The sequence below is a fragment of the Molossus molossus genome, unplaced genomic scaffold (genome assembly GCF_014108415.1).
Source record: "Molossus molossus isolate mMolMol1 unplaced genomic scaffold, mMolMol1.p scaffold_m16_p_19, whole genome shotgun sequence".
Classification (NCBI taxonomy): domain Eukaryota; kingdom Metazoa; phylum Chordata; class Mammalia; order Chiroptera; family Molossidae; genus Molossus; species Molossus molossus.
Window position 1 is genome coordinate 50,080,489 of NW_023425354.1, and position 20,138 is coordinate 50,100,626.

General features: G+C 50.2%; 1 protein-coding gene across 1 annotated transcript in view; it reads left to right on the forward strand.

Annotated features, from left to right (window-relative positions):
- Positions 1-20,138, forward strand: part of GLP2R (glucagon like peptide 2 receptor) — a 60,050-nt gene that overhangs the window by 1,919 nt on the left and 37,993 nt on the right. Inside the window, exons 2-4 of the mRNA XM_036269483.1 lie at positions 6,042-6,129; positions 8,097-8,201; positions 12,601-12,722. Of these exons, the coding sequence (XP_036125376.1) occupies positions 6,042-6,129; positions 8,097-8,201; positions 12,601-12,722 (315 nt within the window). The remainder of the gene's footprint in view (positions 1-6,041; positions 6,130-8,096; positions 8,202-12,600; positions 12,723-20,138) is intronic.

Here is a 20,138-nt window from a genome sequence, read left to right on the forward strand (position 1 = left end):
TGCGTATTTGAGGAAGTGTGTTCTTTCTTTCTCAGCATCCCTTGGAAGCTGTTGACATACGAATATTTGTGCGTTAAAACAGCAGAACCTGCCCTGGCCGATTTGGCTCAGCGGTTAGAGTGTCGGCCTGCGGTCCAGAGAGACCCGGGTTCGGTTCCCCCTAAGGGCATGTACCTTGGTTGCAGTTAGTCCCCGGCCCTGGTTGGTTGTGCGGGTGGCAGCCACTCGATGTGTCCCTTCACGTCGATGTTTCTCCCTCTCTCTCTCTTCCTCTCTCTCCCTCCCACTCTATCTGAACAAAAAATGGAAAAATGTCCTCGGGTGAGGATAAAAAACAAAAACAAAAACAAAAAACAGCAGAACCTGTGGGGCCTCAGGCCAGCTCATGACATTGACAAAAACTTCCTTTGCTCTGGTGCTTTTATAATCAAACATATGCCTGATAGCACGTCCCCTCCCCTTCTGCCACCCAGTCTGTTTTCCCAACCTCGTCACCCTGTCTGTCCGGCAGAGTGTCTACAATCCCGGTGGTTCTCTGTCTTAAACCCTGGATTCTTCTCCAAATGTTAACATTACAAGGCATTGTATAGATTTTCGTGGTGAATTTTTGTCGTAAATGCTTTCCTCGCGTGAATTATAAATCGCCGTGGTGTGTTTTCTGGCAGGAAGTCTTCATAAAAATCCACTTAATGAGAAATTCTCAGGGATACTTTTGTTTCTAAGTTCAAGCAGGGAAACAATGTCCTTCCCCCTCCTCTCCTCACAATTCATTGAAGCTAATTGGCAGTTACTTGGCATTGAAGCACATAAGCTCTAGGCTATTCAAGAAGTGAATTTGTGGCTCTTTCATACGCTAGTGATGGGATTGTGAAAAGGCAGATATTTTTAAGTTAAGACATTTTTTTGGTGAGGATGGATAGTTTGGCAGTACATTATCAAACCCTTTAAAAATGCATACTGTATGGCCCAGAAATTCCAATTCAAAGCATTTCTCCTAATAAAGATGTGCTCAAATGTTTAACTCTGAAAATTTCCATCACTTAATCATTTATGTTAGCAAACAGCTAAAACAACATAGATGTCCAAAGCTAGAGAATTGAAAAACAAATTATATCACATTCGTCCCTAGAAAATTATGTAGCTGTTAAAGTAGTGTTTTAGTGCTTGAAATGGAAATATATTCACAATGTATCTCCTAGGGAAAAGAGGCTATAGAACAGTATGATTTCCTTTTTGGTTAGAATAAAAAAGAAAAGAAGAGACCTGGCCGTTGTGGCTCAGTGGGTTGAGCATTGTCCTGTGTACCGAAAGGTTGCTGGTTCGATCCTGGTCAGGGCCAATGCTCGGGTTTCGGGCTCAATCTCCTATAGGGTGCATGTAGGAGGCAGCCAAGCCGATAGGTGTTTCTCTCACACATCGATGTTTCTCTCTCTTTTCCTCCCTCTCCCTTTCTTTCTCTCCAAAAATCAATAAAAACATTTTTTTTTTTCAAAAAAGAAAAGAAGAACAAGGATGTATGTGTACAGAGATGATCATTTCTGAGTAATAACATTGTGATTTTACCTTCTCCCTTTTAGCTCATCCGTAATTTTAATTTTATTTCCAACGAAGTATATTCCTTCTGTAACAAATAAGATTAGAAGGTTCACTGAGAGCTAGTCAACAGAAGGCTTTCCCCCAGTTTCCTGAATCCCTCCTCAGCCAAGTTAGTCCTGGATGCTGTTACCGGGGCAAGAAAAAGAGGAGTCAGAATCAACCTGGACTTGCCCAGTGAGGGGACATCACGTACGTGTCTCCTTTCCCACGTCTGTGTTTGCGCCGGGCTGTGGCCGAACTAGGATTCGCCTCTTGTGTTTCTGCCGCCTCTAGGCCACGCCCCTGGGAAGACGCTCTGAGTTCGTGGGCTCTCCTGGGCCGACCAAACTCATTGCTTCAATGTTTCTAATGGTTTGTCTTTTTTTCTGTTTATGAGCATGGCCATTAGTCATGGCAAAGAGCAGGGGGACAGAGGAATGTTAGTCCAGGGACAGCTCACATTCAGGACTGATTTTATTGCCTCTTCAGGTCCCTCTCAGCCAGGTCCCAGTAAGGTCCCCAAGAACACACCCAGTAAGGTCCCCAACAACACACACAGCACACACAAGAAAAAGTCTTACTTTTGTGACTTGGAAGACTCTGGAAGGTTACAATTTGTTTATCAACTTCTCTGCTAAATGTGTAAAGACAACATAGAATTAGTTATGGTCCCAGTAGGGTGTAACACATCCTAATGTGTTAATAAATGTTCATCTTGCCTCTTGGGCCATAATGCAGAGGGATGTATTATTACTGGGGATTCAAAACTCATTAAAAACTGAAGTTAAATGCCAATTATTTCATCATCACTATCACCGTAATTATTATTTATTGGCTAATCCCATGGTTCCCAAACGGAGTGCTAAGGTGCCCCAGGGCACTGCTGTGAATTCACAGGGGTGCTGAAAGACATTTTAATTTTTTTTGTTTTTTGTATTTTTTTTTCATCCTCACCTGAGGACATTTTTCCATTTTTTGTACAGATAGAGTGGGAGGGAGAGAGAGGAAGAGAGAGAGAGAAAGAGAGAGAGAGAGAAACATCAATGTGAAAGGGACACATCGAGTGGCTACCACCCGCACGACCAACCAGGGCCGGGGACAAACTGCAACCGAGGTACGTGCCCTTAGCGGGAACCGAGGAATATTAGTCCAGGGACAGCTCACATTCAGGACTGATTTTATTGCCTCTTCAGGTCCCTCTCAGCCAGGTCCCAGTAAGGTCCCCAAGAACACACCCAGTAACGTCCCCAACAACACACACAGCACACACAAGAAAAAGTCTTACTTTTGTGACTTGGAAGACTCTGGGTCTCTCCGGACCGCAGGCCGACGCACTAACGGCTGAGCCAAACTGGCAGGGCAGACATTTTAATTTTTTGAGGGAAGCAGTGACTCATGACATCTGCCAGATGCTGGGTGAATTACTAGCTCAAGGTAGCTCATGGTTTCAACATTATATCATGCCGCATTCCTTTCGATGATTTGTATTTTTGCAAAGCTGGGTTTTCTGAAGTTACTGTGATAAAGAGCAAGTGCAGCACAAAAATGAATGTGGAAAGGTGGTGGTACCCAGTGTGAGTCTCAGGTCTGAGAAGTTGTGCGATCCCCGAGAGGCACGAAGGGGCTAGGGCGTAAATACTAAGTTATTTGGACCCATCTACTTAATAGGTGAGACTTTAGATATTTCTTTTGCCCTAGGGGTGCTGTGGAATAATTATTGAGACACCAAGAGCACCAGGAATTGAGAAAGTTTGGGACCTACAAGTCTAATGATGACCATACTAATTCTTCGAAAAGTTGGCTGTGTGGTTCTCTGGAAGAAATGCAAAGGAACTAGTCACATACCCCATCATGAATGTTGTAGTATATTGGGGGTGGGGCAACCTGGGCAGAGGGGGGCATAGATGGGACTAATTACTCAGGAAGTGAAAACTGGCTACCAGTTAAGCTTATAGATTTTTTTGTTTGTTTGTTGGTTTTAGTGTGTGTGTGTGTGTGTGTGTGTGTGTGTGTGTGAATACCTCTAGGTGGAGTCTCCCCCCAATTTACAACAGACTCCTCTTCTCCCTGTTGTTATCCTGGTCCTACTTCATTCTTTCAGCTTATCCACCTGGCCAAGAGAGCATTTGGGTGTGTTGCCCCCTGTGAGAGGAGACAAAGCTTCAAAGCCAAGTGACGAACAGGCTGATCTCAGCCCAGATCACATATTTAAACCCTCCCGTGTTCATGTCCCCCTTCCCTGCTCCTCCCCAAGCTGTGCCTCTGTCCCCTTAGCTGGAAAATGAGGGAGAGTGAGGACACGTGCTGGGGCCTTGTGTTCAGAGGTGAAAGGCCGGTCTCAGTCCTCACCGAACGTGCGGGGCAGTGAAGGCGACGGGCAAGGGACCCGCTGACGACAGTCCAGTGTGGTGGGCCACAGGACCCAGTCCTGCATGGGGTCACAAAGCACTGAAAAGAAGGGTTACTGGCCCAAGACGGCCGTGAGAGAGGCGGTCAAGGATGACCAGGGCTGTGAGGCCTGCGTGCAGCCTTGAGCGCGGAGTGGGAAGTGAGCCAGGCGAAGACGCGGGTGGAGGGCAGTGCCGGTGGGCAGCACAGAGACGGGGAGTCATGAAAGGGCAGGGCTGGGTTCGAGAGACCAGGGACGGGGGGGCTGAGTTAAATCTTGAGTCGACACGGCCAAGGGGGCCCTGTGCTCAGTCTGCTGTGGGCCTGTCGCTCTGGAACAGTGTGAAGGGGGCAGGGCACCGGGCCGGAGTGGAGGAGAGGGGGCAGGGTTGAGAAGAGACACTGTAGGAGGACAGGTGCCTAGGTGGGTGTGGGGGAGGGCAGGGGAGGAGCAGAGGACTGGCTTCTGGTGTGTGGCTGAGACGACAGGGGGCAGTGCTGAGCCACCAGGGCAAGAGCCTGCTGGGAAGTGGGGCAACGGTCAGAATGTCCCTTGGCTTTGTGTGTCGGCCAATACCTACAGCTGACCCTGAGCAAGATGGGCGTGAACTGCGTGGATCCACGTATACGTGGTGTTTTAGAAATGAATCCCTGGACTGTTTTGCTCCGCAGTCGAGGGCGGACTGTGTGTGTTGACCCATGTCGTTTTATACACGGGACGTGAAGGTCCGCAGAGCCCGGCGTCTGCTGGGGGTTCTGGAACCAGTCCCCAGAAGACACCAGGGGACTGCTAAGTTTTGGGAGAATCAAAAGTTATACATGGACTTTTGACTGACCGGGGCGAGATGTCGGCACCCCTGACCCCCGCGTGTTCAAGGGTCAACCGTAGTTGCCTTCTTTCGAGCGGCTTCTAAGTCCTTTAGGGCAGAGACTGTGTCTTTCTCATGTTTGTGTCCCCTCCCCGCCTCCCCACTGCAAAAACCAGCACACAGTAAGTGCTCAATAAAAATGAGTAACTTGAAGAAGAAAAATCCCCTTTTAAAGCCCAAAGAAGTGGTACAGATACACAATTAGAAGTTGATAGCCCAATTACCGTAAGGCCCCCAAAGTATATTCAGCATATCTAAGGTTCTATGAGATGAGACAGTTAATGTCAGAAGGAAAAAAAATTCCTAAGCTTCAGTTCAGTAGCAGAGCATCTGTCTGCCCAAGGATGTTGACTCTGGACCCACAGGCACAGATGGGGGAGGGTGTAGACACTGAGGTGGGAAGGTGCAGACACAGGGGTGGAGGGTGCAGGCACAGAGGGGGGAGGGTGCAGGCACAGGGGGGGAGGGTGCAGGCACAGAGGGGGAGGGTGCAGGTATAGAGGTGGGAGGGTGCAGGCACAGAGGGGGGCGGGTGCAGGCACAGATGGGGGAGGGTGCAGGCACAGAGGGGGAGGGTGCAGGTATAGAGGTGGGAGGGTGCAGGCACTGAAGGAGAGGGTACAGGCACTGAGGGGGGAGGGTGCAGGCACAGAGGGGGGAGGGTGAAGGCACAGAGGGGGAGGGTGCAGGTATAGAGGTGGGAGGGTGCAGGCACAGAGGGGGAGGGTGCAGGTATAGAGGTGGGAGGGTGCAGGCACAGAGGGGGGAGGGTGCAGGCAGCATGGAGGCTGGATGGTACAGGTCTCTGCAGTTCCTCTGGCCCTTCTCTGACCCATGATTGACCCTCTTTGTGTGCTGCTCCTCCCTGGCATCTGCCTGGTCTCAGAAGCAGGCCACTGTCTGTCTGGTAGAATGTGAAAGTTCAGGATGAGCATATTGCACCCTCGTGGAATGTCAGTCTCCCTTGAAGATTCTGAAAGAAAAGTCTTTCTTAGTTGCATTAAAACCAATATAATTAGGTGACGGTGTAAATATAAAATTTATATGTATCTTTTAAATAGAACATAAGATGCCAAAGAAATGCCATTTCCTGGTGCAGGCCATTATGGGCGCTTCAGTGGCAAGGTTGGAGAAGAATGTACGAGACGGTCCCAAGGCCACCTCTGTGCTTGCAGCCAATTGGGGGTCACCATCGTATTTTCTGCTCAGGTTGCAGGATCTCTCCTTGAGAAGACAACTCGAAAGTGGGCTCAGTACAAAGAGAAGTGCCTGAGAGACTTGCTCAAAGAACCTTCTGGTAAGCACACGTATTGGTTATTTATGGCTGTGTGACACGTGGTCCCAGAGCTTAGAGGCTTAACACAACAATAATCCTTTGCCATCTCTCAGTTTCTGGGGGTCAGGAATTCAGACCGAGCGCTGGGGAGCGCTCGTTTCTGCTCTACAACGTCTGGACTGTGGTTGGGAGACTCAAAAGCTGGGGGCTGAAATCATCCGAAGTCTTGTTCATACTCGTGTCTGCTGGCTGACGCTGGCCCTCAGCTGAGTTGACCTGGGAATGTTGGCCAGGGCACTGCCACGTGGCCTGTCCATGCGACCTGTCCACGCGGCCTGTCCACACGGCCTGGGCTTCCTCACAGCATGCTGGCTGGGTTCCCAGGGCGAGCGTGACCAGAGGCCAGGTTGCCATTTATGGCTGAGCCTCCGAAGTCACTTCTGCGACATTCAGTTGGTCAGACAGAGGTTACCCGGGTTCCCGGGGAGGGACCCCCACCTCTCACTGTAAAAGAGCATGTGAGGGGGTCCATCACTTGTGGCCATCTCCGGTGAAAGCCACCTGCCACAGCGCACTCACCACCCAATCACATAACTTGAGCAGCTGTCGTAGAGTGACCTGGGGTCTACCGGGGGTGTGCGGGGTGGGGTGGGTGTCCTCAGTCTCGGGGGGAACTGAAGCTCAGCCGTATTACTATCCAGGGCCACGCTAGGTTCAGAGCATTCTAGCAAATGTGTTAATAGTTTGGTCAGCCCGTAGCCTCTCCTGCCCACAGACTGACTTTCTGGGTGTGTCCAAAATTTTTTTTAAAAAAAAAACAAGAATAAGGGGCACTGGCTCGTGGCCTCTGGGCACTGGGGATTGGGTGGAAGCTGCTCCCTCCTTGTTTCCTCAGCTTCTTTCAGACCATGTCACTCAGGGGCCACTATAAACTCTCTGCTCCTTTTCCTGACCCAAAGGCAGGGCCGGCCTCAGACCACACCCTTCTCCCTGCACCTGTCCCTCCAGCCCAGGCAGGCGGCCACCAAGGCTTGAGCTGTTACGAGAAGCATCTCCCGCTTCGGGGAAGAACGCTTTGTGAGGTCCACACAGAGCAGGTCCCCTTCCCCCGGAGCCAGGCCGTGAGCAGCTCAGCACCGCTCACACAGATGGGGTGCTGACACCCGGAGCCAGGTCCGCCGGGATCTGCATTTGCAGGGTCCCAGTGCCAGTACCCTGGCTGTTCACCCTGAGTTCTAGCCTAGTGGGGAGCAGATGGTGGGGGTGATGCTTGCTTCTGGGGAGTGACGAGCCTGCAAAATAGACATTTGGGATCCACTCTGGAAGCCCTTCATTTGACTGTGGGAAGCCTGTAAGGCTGGGGCTTATGTTTGTAGCTTCTCGTCACCAAGCGCTGGGGTGCACATCACTCCCTGAGCTTGAGATGGCCCAGATGTTTCCTGATGATCAACAGATGAGTGTTCACGTGGAGAAACGTGACCGGGCAGTGCTCGTGTCGGGTGCTATGACAAAAACTTCGACTCTGGAGATGCCCTTATGTCCACCGGTCCCTTTGCACATTTCACAGGAAGGGTGTTCCGGGGTCTCAATGGTGAAGGTTTGACAAGTATTGAGTTAATTAATGGACATGAGATGCTGGCTGAACCTCCCAGTGTCCTCCTGACCCTAAGTTTCTGTGGGAGTTCAGTTCAAGTAATGTAAACCAAAGTCAACCTGACGAGCATGTTGACGTCATTGACGAGACCAGTGCCAGAGGTCAAGTTGGCTAGACAAAGCCACAGTGCTTGGGGCTGCGTTAAGCATTCCTGTCCTCAGCACGTGGCTCCTCATCCTTGACCCGTCTGGAGAGTGGGATGCCCGTGCTGTCCCTGGGCAGGTTACTACAGCTTGGATGCCCAGAAGGCGGGCTCTGGGCTCCCGGTGCCTCTGTCTCCACCAGGGGGCGCCACGCTCCAACCCTGTTGTTCACTGGGCCCTTCTCTCCCCAGGCATGCATTGTAACGGAACCTTCGATCAGTACGTATGCTGGCCTCATTCTTCTCCGGGAAATGTTTCCGTCCCCTGCCCTTCGTACTTGCCTTGGTGGCGTGAAGGTAATGTCTTATTTTACCAATTTGTGACAGTTTCCTTAAAGGCTGGTCCCTCCTGACACACCAGCCAGGGGGCAGTTAGAGAAACAGCTCCCGCCAAGTGCTTTTCTCGTCATCTTCTCCCACCAAAGATTTCCTTCTAAGCTGGCGGTGATACCCATTCCTTCTTTTCTCTGCTTCTCCTACCTCCCTGCCCTTCTTCTGTGCTGGATGTCTGCTATAGAATAGTCCCCTTTGCTTTGCGATGATAGGGTGCAGGCCTGGCTGCCACAGAATTCGCTGCAGTGAGGCTAAGAATTAGCCCCGTCATGCAGAGGACAAAGAGGTGGGGGAGAGATGGGATGCTCGCATCCATGCAATCTTGGCTGGTCAGATAAAGAGGAAGTACATCAGAATCATCCTGGCAACGGCATTGGAAGGAAGTGCTGTTGAACTGGTGTTTTAAGCCCCATGGGACTTGGATGGCGAGTCGAACCGCTCAGCTCGCCCTGATCCTGCTTAAAGGAAGTGACCAGTGTCCCAGGATCATATCCCACCCCACCTGCCTCAGCAATCAGCCTCTTGGCTGTTTCACTGGAAGGAGAAAGGACCAATTACTGGTTAGGATGGTTTTGCCTTAGATCAAAGACCATGGAGAAATCTAAGAACAGGTAAAACCTTGAAAGCTGTTCTCAAGAAATACAAGCAGTTACTAAGTTCCAGGCCAAACAAAGTGAGAACGGGTTTCTGAGAAGGCTCGATGGGGCTATTTGATATTTCATTTCAGCCCCAGAAGTGGTCACGTCAGTTAAAATTTGGTTTCAATTTTTTGAGGACTCTCGTGCCAAGGGAGAGTTTTCAAGGAAGAGGCATTTCTGGGCGGGAGTGCTCATAGAATCGTCCTCTGGGAGATCCGGTTAGAACCAGCGCAGGAGACGTGAGGGTCACGAAGGGAAGGTGAAGGGAGAGATACTGGGGAGCTGGCTGGACCGGAGGGTTCGGCTTGGTGAGGAGTAAAGAGCACTGGACACCGAGTCAGGAGCCCTGAGGTTAGATCCCACCCCTCTATTCTGGCAAATCGCCAGAGCCCCCTGAGCTGTGGTTTTCTTGTCTGCAATAGCCAACCCTTAAGGTCACCTTGAGGGATAAGTGAGAAGACACGCACTGAGCCAGCCACTCAGCAGGTGATTCGTAAATGGCAGCTGAGGCTGACACCGAGTTCCAGCTCCCTGGACCCCTCCAGGTCCTTCAGGCCCCATGTGTGCATGGACTCCCCGGGGGCACGTGCACGAGACCACCACTGCTCCGTCGGCCTGGTCCTTCCCCGGAGCTAAAGACAGAGGCCCGTTGCACCTAAGAGAAAAAGTGATCCCAAATTCAAACTTACAAAGAGATGGAGTTAAGACTTAGAAACGTGAGTTGTGGGCTTCTTGAATGTACTAAAGGGAATGCGGTTCGCAAAAGGTTCCCACTCAACCTTTTGTGTGTTAAATCTTTATCACCCTAATGGGTTCCTGCAGTAGTCGGAAAGCGTGGAGGGTTAGAGAGGAAGGAGTGGAGAAGCGTTCTTGTTTTTGTTTTTTTTTAGAGAGAGAGGAAGGGAGAGAGAGAAATATCGATTGGCCGCCTCCTGCATGGCCCCCTACTAGGGATTTGGCCCACAACCTGGGCATGTGCCCTGACCGGGAATCGAACCGGTGACCTCTTGGTGCATGTGTTGACGCTCAGCCACTGAACCACACTGGCTGGGTGAGAAGCATTCTTATAAGATAAGGCCAGAGGAAGGAGCCTTGAGCCTGTGTAGCGGCGGGTACTGGCTCTAGCGGCAGGAGACTGAGGATGAGGCTGGACCCGAGTGCAGGAGATCGTGTGTTACCCTGAGGGTTTAACTTTCCTCCGTAGAGGAAGACACGCAGAGCTGCTGAAGGTGTTCAGGCATGAGAGGGACATAGGTTTGCAGAGCGGGGAGATGACCGAGGTAGCCTGTGGCTGCTGAACGGGCATGGAGGGGGTCAGGGAAGCAAGCCTGGGGGCTACCTCAGTGGTTCAGAAAAAGAGATGGTGAGGGTGCGGACTCAGGAAGAGGCAAGAGGTTGGAGAGGAGAAGAAAGAGTTAAAAACATACTGGAGATAGAACAGTCAAGATGTCATCAGGGGAGTGTTGAGGGACAGAGAGGACTGGGAAATGGAGGAGAGAAAAACATCCCTACGTTCCTTCTGGTCCCCCAGCACCCCTCGTCCAGCTAGCAGCCAAGTCCCCCGGCCCCTCTTCCCTTACACTCCACACTGCTCATCTTCACTCTCGGCTGTTGCTCCTCCATGTCCCAGTCCCCGCCTCAGGCCTGGCCCCCTTCCAACCACCTCCACGGAGTTCTCGCAAATGCACGTTGGGTTATGTTGGCCCCTCACCAACACTGCTAACTGGTGCTCAGGACCTCCCGTCTCCAGGCCCTGCTGACCTGCATTCCCTCATCTGCACTCCAGCCAAATAAGCAACCCCAGGCCCCTACACCTGCCGGCCATCCCCACCCAGTGCCTTTGCCACACCTTTCTGTCTGTAAACCCAACTCTAATCCTCAGCTCGAAAGTTTCTTCTAGAACATTTCTTGAAATGCTCCCCACAGGAGCATTGGCCCTGCCTTTCTGAGGCCTCTGGGGCTCCTGTGAGCCTCCACCGGAACATTTGCAGCTCTCGATGACGCTGTCTCTGCACGTCCGCCCCCTCCGAGACCGGGGCTGTGTCTATTGTCTGTGCATCTCCGGCCCAGCGGCTCTGGCCGGCACGGAGAACAGTCCGCCGACGTTACTGGCTTTCACTCATGCCACAAATATTGACTGAAGACCTACTGTGTGCCGGGCCTTGTTGTCATTGCTTAGGCTAGATGAGTGACCACGAACAGAATAAAATCCCTCTCCTGTGGGGCTCCCATTCCAGCAACAGATAAACCGTAAGCAAGAACTGTCACACCTCAGTCAAGTGTAGGGTGTGTTTGAATGTGATGTCTTTTAAACAGGAGGGGAGGGAAGCAGATGGGGAGGTGGGAATGGCCTTTAAGAAAGGTGGTGTTTTCGTGAAAACGTAAAGGAGGTAAGGGATTCAGCCCATAGGGGAAGGGTGGTCAGCAGGGAAGGAGCCCGTGAGTGCAAATTGTGCGCTATTTGGGCAGATGTCTGGTGCACCCCACTGAGAGCAAGCAGGGCAGCAGGAGGAGGTGGGGTCCGAGAGCTCTGGGGCAGACCTTCCAGGACTCTGTGGGGGGCCGCGAGGACTCGGACTTGTGCTTAGCGAGCCCTTGGACGACTCTCATGAGGCATCCCGTGGCGTGACCGACATTTGGTTAAGCTCGTGCTGACTGCTGGGGAAGCTGTGGCCCGTGATATCGGAGGCACTCACAGCAGCCCCGGGGACAGACAGCGTGTCCCTTTAGGGGCTAGCAGGAGGTGGAAAGCGGCAGTGGATTCGGGATGTAGCTGAAGGTAGAGACAGCAGGATGGGCTGACGGACCAGATGACGGGTATGACAGACAGAAAAAAACCAGGAATCGGGACCAGAGTGCTAGGAAGTTGGGTTCGCCGTCAGCTGAGGCGGGCACCTGCGGGTGGAGCAGGTGTGAGGAGAAGATGAAGAGTTTGGTTTAGGGAGTGCTGCTTGAGAGGTCAGACACCCTAGTAAAGCTGCCAGGGGGGCAGGTAGCAGCACCGGGGGGGATCGATCACCTGAATTCAGCAAATGGTTGTTGCTGAGCCCTGCATGCAGAGCCGGGAGTGGGAAGTTCCAACCAGTTTCAGTTTCCCCTCTGCAAGCCCAGTGCCTGGTTGTCCAGGTAGCAGGACCGTCCCTCTGGGGACGGGCTCCTGGAACAGCCGTGACTGAGTCACCACGGCCGTCGTCCTGGGCAGAGCACCTTGCCTGTCACGTGCACCCACACACCCTCGCGTGACCTCCCCGGACTGCGGGGGTCGGTGCCGTCATCGGCCCTGGCTCTGATAAAGAAACCGAAGGCACAGAGAGTGGGGGGCTGGGCCCCAGGCCACAGAGGCTGTCAGAGCAGAGCAGGTTCGCCCCCCGCCCCCGCGTTCTTTCCGCGGACTGCCTCTTGAGCATCAGGAAGAGATGCCCCTCTGCGCACATGCCAGGAGCCCCAGCTGGCCTGGCCTTGGAGAGCTCACCTCTCTGAGTCACCGGGGCTGCTCCAGCTCCAGACTTGGGTAAACACAGCAGCCGTCGGCGGATCAGGGCTTCTCAGGAAATGTAGAGGCTTTCATGTTGTCCTTCCCTCCCAAATAAACAGTGTGGATGCTAGCAAGCCCCCCTCCAAGGGAAGTAAGAACCCCCTTTCCCCGGGATTTTCCACGGCTTTGCGGGGAGGGCCAGGGCCTCCTGCTGCGCTGACCTTTCGCCCAGAGCCGTGTTTACTTGCAGAGAGCTCGGGAAGGGCCTACAGACACTGCCTGGCTCGGGGCGCCTGGCGGACGCTGGAGAACTCCACGGACATCTGGCAGGATGACTCCGAGTGCTCCGAGAACCACAGCTTCAAAGAAAACGTGAGTCCCCTTGGCTCCCAGAGGACGACCGCCACCTCGCCACCCCCACCAAGGCCCTACGCGGCCGGTTGGCTTCAGCGGCCCTACAGAGAGCCTTCCCACGGCTTTCTGCCCCCAATCACCAAGGGAAGGTCCCCAGTCACACAAAACAGCACCCCTGCGGCAGCCATGGAATTTCTTCTACTGCAAGGGGGAAATGTGAACCCTACAAGGGAAGCCAGCCTTTCCGCGTGGGGCCCGGCCTTTGCCTGGAACACCTCTGCTCGGCTCTACCCTTCGGGGGTCGGGCCCACGTCTCCTTCAGAGCGAATCTTCCGTGGCCACCCCATCAAGAGTGGCCACTGCTCCCCGGTCACTCTCTGCACACTCCTATGTCTGCTTATCTGCCACCCAGGCCTCGCGTTAGACAGTGGACTCAGGGTGCAGGAGGCGTGGGCCTGGGGGGGCACACTCTGAACACAGGGGCTCCGCACGGAGGCTCGAGGCCCAGACAGCCCGATTTCCTGTTCAGACTGGTTCCTAGCTCTCACACCCAGACCCTGCACCTCTCTGTGACCCCGCTTCCCATCCATCCCATAGTGTTACACAGACACGATTGCTAATAGGCGTACAGTTCTGCAGAGAGACCCTGACCCCGAGTCAGCACACCTGTGTAGGAGCGACTGCTCTGTCCCCGGGGGCCAGCACCCACACTGAGCAGCCAGTCATCACCCAGCTCAGCAGACGCTCGTCGGGCGGACGGACCAGTCTGTGCTTCCGACTCCCACCCACGCGGTTTCCTCCCGGGACCCTATTCTGCATCCCCTCAGGCACAGCTCTTCTCCCGCACCCCTGTCTGTCCATGTCCCACCCGCTTCCTGCAGAGTGCAGAGTGGATGGGAGCGTGGGCAGGCCAGAAGGTGCTCGGGGATCAGACAGGCGTCTAGGGCCACCTCTTGGTTTCTCCCAGCCAGACGCGAAGTGCCCACTGTGCGCTCGAGTTTTGCGCTGGCCGCTGGGATAGACAGTAAGACGCAGATGTTGCCTTCAAGGATCTTCGAGTCTCAGGTGGCCTCGGGACAAGGGAGGGTCTCTCGAGATGCCACCTTAGGGAGCTAGGGCTTGGCGCGGTTGCAAAAGGGAGGGACATAACTCTGAGTAGACTTCCAAAGGACGGCTCTGTCACATCGGAGAGAGGGGCAGGAATGGGGCTGCGGAGGCAGGGAGACCGGGAAGGAGGCATTGCAGGAACTCAGCCCAGACAGAGAGGGCGCGACAGTGGGGTGCAGAGAAGGAGGGGCTGGGTTTCCGGTTCCCCCGAGGGGAAGTAGTGTGATCATATGCTAGGGGGCAGTGAGACAGTAGAGTCAAGGGGCTTGGGCCCCCAGGGAGCTTCGAAATGCCCCTCAGTGAGACAGAGACAAGGACGAGTCCTTGCCCTTTTGTCGGTCCTGGGTTCTAGATATTTCGAGACTACTTCTGCATTCTTTGTCCTAGCTGCAGGCCGCAAGCCTCACACTGCCCTTGCCCCCGCCCCTGCCCCCATGGGGCTCATTTTTCTTATCGTGTAGATAGAGTGAGAAATGTAGTGTGGTTTTCTTTTCTTCTTCTTTTTTTAAAAAAATATTTTTCTTTATTAATTTTAGAGAAAGAAGAAGGGAGAAGGAGAGAGAGATGGAAACATCGATGAGAGAGAGCATTGATTGGCCGCCTCCTGCATGCCCCCCACTGGGGATCAGGCCCACAGCCTGGGCATGTGTCCTGACTGGGAATTGGACTGGTGACCTCTTGGTGCAGGGGTCCACACTCAACCACTAGGCGCACTGGCTGGGCTACTGTGGTTTTCTTGTTGTTTTAATATGTTCCCATCGGATGCTATAGACATTTTAATGAAGTTTGGGGATATGGGCGAGGTAAGGAGTTCAGTCCTGGAAACACTGTGACTTAAGCCACAGAACGTCTCTCCAAGCGTCCACGAAATGGGGTGGATAATGCCAACGCTGCACAGGCTAGTGCGGAGGTGTGTCAGGACAGTGGGTGCCACGTCCTGGCACCCGCTGGGCACTGGACAGCTACCATTACTGCATTCGGTCTCCTCAGAATGTCTTCCCTGGTCCCCGACAAACAGTTCTCTCTCCTGGGCCTCCCTTTCACCCACTCTGAGGGCAATGATCACAGCCCCTTGTCAATGTGTTTGTTTTTATTTTTAATTTTTTTTTATTTCTTACCCAAGGATATTTTTCTATTTGTCATTAGATAGAATGGGAGGGAGCGAGAGAGAGAGACAGAGAGAAACATCGATGTGATAGAGCCACATCGATTGGTTGCCTCCCACACAACCTGACCAGGGCCAGGGACAAACTGCAACTGAGGTACGTGCCCTTGACTGGAGTCGAACCCGCAACTCATTGGTCCGTGGGTCGACACTCTAACCACTGAGCCAAACCGGCCAGGGCTGTCAATGTGTTTTTGGTGTCTGAGTGGACTTTTTGAATTTATTTTTAGATATATAACATTTCGTTGACTTTCAAAAATAAAATAAAATAATTTTCTGTTAAGGTACATAAAAATATGTAAAATTTCATACCATCAAAAAGGCCTTTGATTAATTTTGTGCCACTTACAAACTGGTAACTTCAACGCCCTTTTTCATTTCAGGCTGTATTAATACATTTAAAATATTAGATGCTTCAGATATTTTAAATAGAACAAGCAGATCTTCTTTAATTCTTAAATAATCCTAGTTCATTGAATGCATCAAACTAATCTGGTGAGTCTTAAATGAGTCAATACTGATTTCAATTTAAACGTAGCCAAGTACTTATTGACATATTTCAGACTGGAGTCATTACTCCTTCGAATCCTCTGACATGCTATGTTCTCTAAGCAGTAACACCGATTACATACAGATTGTCAAAAAAATTTTAAAAGCCTCTGTATGAGAGATAAATAGAAAGATGAACATGGAATGATGCCAAGTAAAGTGTTGTGGGATCTAGGTGGTGGGTGTGCAGGTGTTCCTCATAAAATCCTTTGATTTCACTGTCTGTTTGACCATCCCGGTTGTGGCTCACTTCCTTCGTGCCTAGGGGAGTCGGCGTGCCCAGGTCTGTGCCAGCTTCCCATGGGGCACGAACAGCCTTCCCACGGGGCATGAACAGCCTTCCCACGGGGCACGAACAGCCTTCCCATGAGGTATGAGAGCCTTCCCATAGGGCATGAGAGCCTTCCATTTTGTCCTCTTCATCCACAGGAAATTCCTTCTACACCTCTTTTTAACTGTATTACTTGATATTAGTTGACAAACTTCTGTGTTTTTTATACAGTTTTACCATGTGACAGGTCACACCTCTTAAAGGTATTTAAATGAGCCCTATCTGGTTTTGCTCAGTGGTTAGAGCATTGGCCCATGGACCGAGGGGTCTTGGGTTCGATTCCTGGCCCCAGTCCGGGTCGTGCAGGAGGCAACCAGTCGATGTCTCTGTCACGTCAATGTTTCTCTCTCTCTCCCCCTTCTTCCCTTCTACTCTATTTAAAAATCAGTGGAAAAATATCCTTGGGTGAGGATTAACACAAAGAAAAAGGTATTAAAATGATGACTGTGGCTGAATTGGATTCAGTTTATCTCAAGCGTTTGTCTGACTTTCATCAGGACACCAGACTCATGCCAACTGCGTGGCTTGAATTAGGCAAATTATATGTATCTCTTATCTTCCCTCCTGGACTAAGCTACTTGAGAACAATGACCAAATCATAGTAATATCCGAATACCGCCCCTGCCTCCGGCCTAGTACCGAGATACACAAAAGCCTTTGCATACAGTAGGTGCATAATAAATACTGAATACATGGTTTCACAGATTCTGAGTCAATGGGTCTGTGGTGAGCCTAGGAGTCCATCCTGGTGCTTAAGTTCCCCGGGTGACTGTGCTGTCACCTGGGAGCTGAGGCTGGGAGCCGAGGCCCGAAGGAAGACGTCACCCGCAGGTGTGAGGTGCCTGCTGCCTCCTCTGGGCTCAGGTCTGCAGCGGCCAAAGTCAGCGGACACACACAACCAAACAAGATTTGCAAACTGTACTTTCCTAGACAGGAAGTAAAGATTTCTCTCTTTAGAAAAGTGAGGACTAGGGCATAGCCTCCCCCAACCCCCCTGAAAATGGCCGTATTTTGAAGAATTCAAATGTTTAAAGAAACCCAACAACTTCTGGCCATGTTTACCTGTGTTTCTAATAGAGGTTTGAACTCTTGCCCAAAAAACGCTAGTGTTACTAAATCTTTGCCCTTCAGAGTTTTGGCAAACAAAATGTTATGTTCTTCCAACTGACAACACGCTGGGGGTCCTTACCCACATCAAAAGTTTCTTTTTAAAGAGACTGTGTATGTGTGCATGCTCGTATGTGTGTACACATACATAAGTACTAACAATTCTGTTTAGATTCCTTGGTATAGAATTGTGTTTAGCAGTGTTTAAATAAATTGTTATCTTGCCTTACTTGAAGCTGTTTTCTTTGCCCTTATAAAGATCATTTCTATTATCAAATACAAAATTAAATTGCTATATATGTTATAATTTTAATTTTAATGACAACTTTTTATTTTCAGTATAACCTATAATATCTAGTAAAATGAATATATATCTATTTTTCCAATATTTTATTTTGAAATATCCAAACATAGAAAAGTTAAAAGAATAACAAACGCTCATAGGTTCACAGTCTGGATTCAGCATTTCGCCACATTTGCTTTCTCTCTCTCTCTTTCTGAAATATTTAAAGATAATTGGCAGACATCATAAGATTTTGCCCCTAAATATTCATCATGTACTTCCTAATTTTAAGAAACGTATTCCATATAACTATAATGCCATTGTTCCAAATAAATAAAATAAACAATAATTTCATCATATCCACTAATGTTTCCCCAATTGTTCTCCCCCACTCTACCCAATTTTTGTAGCTTGTCTTCCCTGGACCAGCATCTAATTCAGGCTCATATATTGCATTTTGTTTTTATATTACTTCATTTTTTTTTTTTTTATCCTCACCTGAGGACTTTTTTTCATTTTTTTGTTCCGATAGAGTGGGAAAGAGAGAGAGGAAGAGAGAGAGAAACATCAACGTGAAAGGTACACATCGAGGGACTGCCACCTGCATGACCCAACCAGGGCCGGGGACAAACTGCAACCGAGGTACATGCCCTTAGCGGGACCCAAACCTGGGTCTCTCTGGACCGCAGGCCGACGCTCTAACCGCTGAGCCAAACCGGCCAGGGCACGTCATTGTTTTTCAATGCGGAACAGTGCTCCCACTCCAGCCTCCCACCAGTGACACCGGCTTTTTTGAAGAGACCAGAAGAACTCTGTTACAGAATATCGCACGATCTAGATTTGTTTGACTGTTTCCTTGCATTATCATTAGATACACTCCTGTACTTCCTGTAAGCTGGAAGTTAGGTAAGGTTCAAATTCACCCTCATAGATGCTGTGTACAACATCCCACCAGGAGACCAGAGGGATCACACTGTAGTGATGTTACGTTCGATCACTTGGTTGTTAAGGAAAATAGTGTAAACGGAGCCCCTTTAAATAGAGCCCGGGCTGCCATGTCTGAGAACCTGCCTTTACATCTCATCCTCAAGTCTTTGAAATGATAAAACAGGGCAAAATAGCCTTTGGACTGGGCCGAAGGCAACACTGAGCCCCAAAGAACCATTTGCAAAGATAACAAGAAAGCAGATATTATGACTACAGGACTGATGACTACTGGAGAGAAAATTTTTAAAAATGTTGAAAATTGGCATCACTGTGTTATGTTATCTGCACCAATGGAAATGTCTTCCTTCTATTGATGTAATTGTTCTCCTTCCCTTCCTCATACATACCTTTGTCTCCTAATCAGAACATTATTTGGGCTTCTGCCTAAATCAGTGGGTCCGGAATAGATCTTCTTTTGATCTTAAATAAATGTGTGTTGCATTTTGAAAGCCCTCTCACTTTGAGAGGCCTTTTCCATTTTTAGGTTAATGTATGGAAGGTAGTAATAGCCAGGATCTCTCCTTAGTAAAGGCACATTTTTCCTTTTGTATTTAATCAGTAATTGCGGATGATACTTTGGTACCATGCGTTTATCTTGTTCCCTAACAAAGCTTCTTCACCTGTGTTCCAGCCCTCGCAGTGATGTTGCTGGAATTGATTCAAGCTCTAGTTCCTCCCACATTCACTAGGTGGCAGTCTTCTGAAAAGACTTCCTCCCCTTTCCTTCCTTTTTTGAATATGACTATGGACTTACAGATTTATTAACTTATATTCATTCTTTTTAAAAAAATCCTCACCCAAGGATATGTTTTACTGACTTTTAAAGAGAGAAACATCAATGTATGAGAGAAACACTGGGGTTTCAACCCACAACCGAGGTATGTGCCCTGACCAGGAATTGAACCGGCAAGCTTTCGGTACATCGCGCTCACCAACTGAGCCACACCGGCCAGGGCTATACTCATTCTCTTTTTTAAAAAATATATTGTTATTGGTTTTTAGAGAGAAGAAGGGAGAGGGAGAAAGAGAGAAACGTCGATGTGAGAGAGAACCATCAATCAGCTGCCTCCTGCACGCCCCCTCCTGGGGATCGGGCCCACAACCTGGGCATGTGCCCTGACTGGGAATTGAACCGGCGACCTCTTGGTGCAGGGGACGATGCTCAACCACTGAGCCACACCGGCCAGGCCTACACTCATTCTTTGATGATAAAGGTTTTCTAGATTTAGTTAGTGAAATCCCTCCTACTAGTCTTTGAGCACGTCCCAATTTTCTGGCACGAGAAGATGGTCTGAGCTCATCTTGTGTTTTCTCTGTTCTGGGCACAAATCAGCTGCTTCTTCCGAGTCCTGGATTCTTTAGTGGAAGAACAGGATTTGAAACCAAGCTCAGTGTGGGGTGTGCTCATTGCCACTACGGCCAGGTCCTAGAGCCTTTAGTACAGACACAGAAAAAGCTTTTTTAAAAATCAAGCCTTCATCTTGATCATTCCAATTCCAATGCAACATTTAGGATTTTTTCTTATCTTCTTTGACTTTGTATTTTATATCTTTTTTTTTCTTTCAGTGAAAATTTGCTTCCCAATAATGGCCATAATTATTCATTTACCTTATCCTACAGTACATATAAAATAGTTTCAACCTTAATATTAAAATTGCCACTAAAAATGTAAATCTAGCCCTGGCCGGTTTGGCTCAGCGGTTGGAGCATCGGCCTGCGGTCCTGAGAGACCCGGATTCGGTTCCCGCTAAGGGCGCGTAACTGGTTGCAGTTTGTCCCCGGCCCTGGTCGGTTGTGCGGGTGGCAGCCACTCGATGTGTTCCTTTCACGTCGATGTTTCTCTCTCTCTCTCTGTTCCTCTCTCTCTACCTGAACAAAAAATGGAAAAATGTCCTCGGGTGAGGA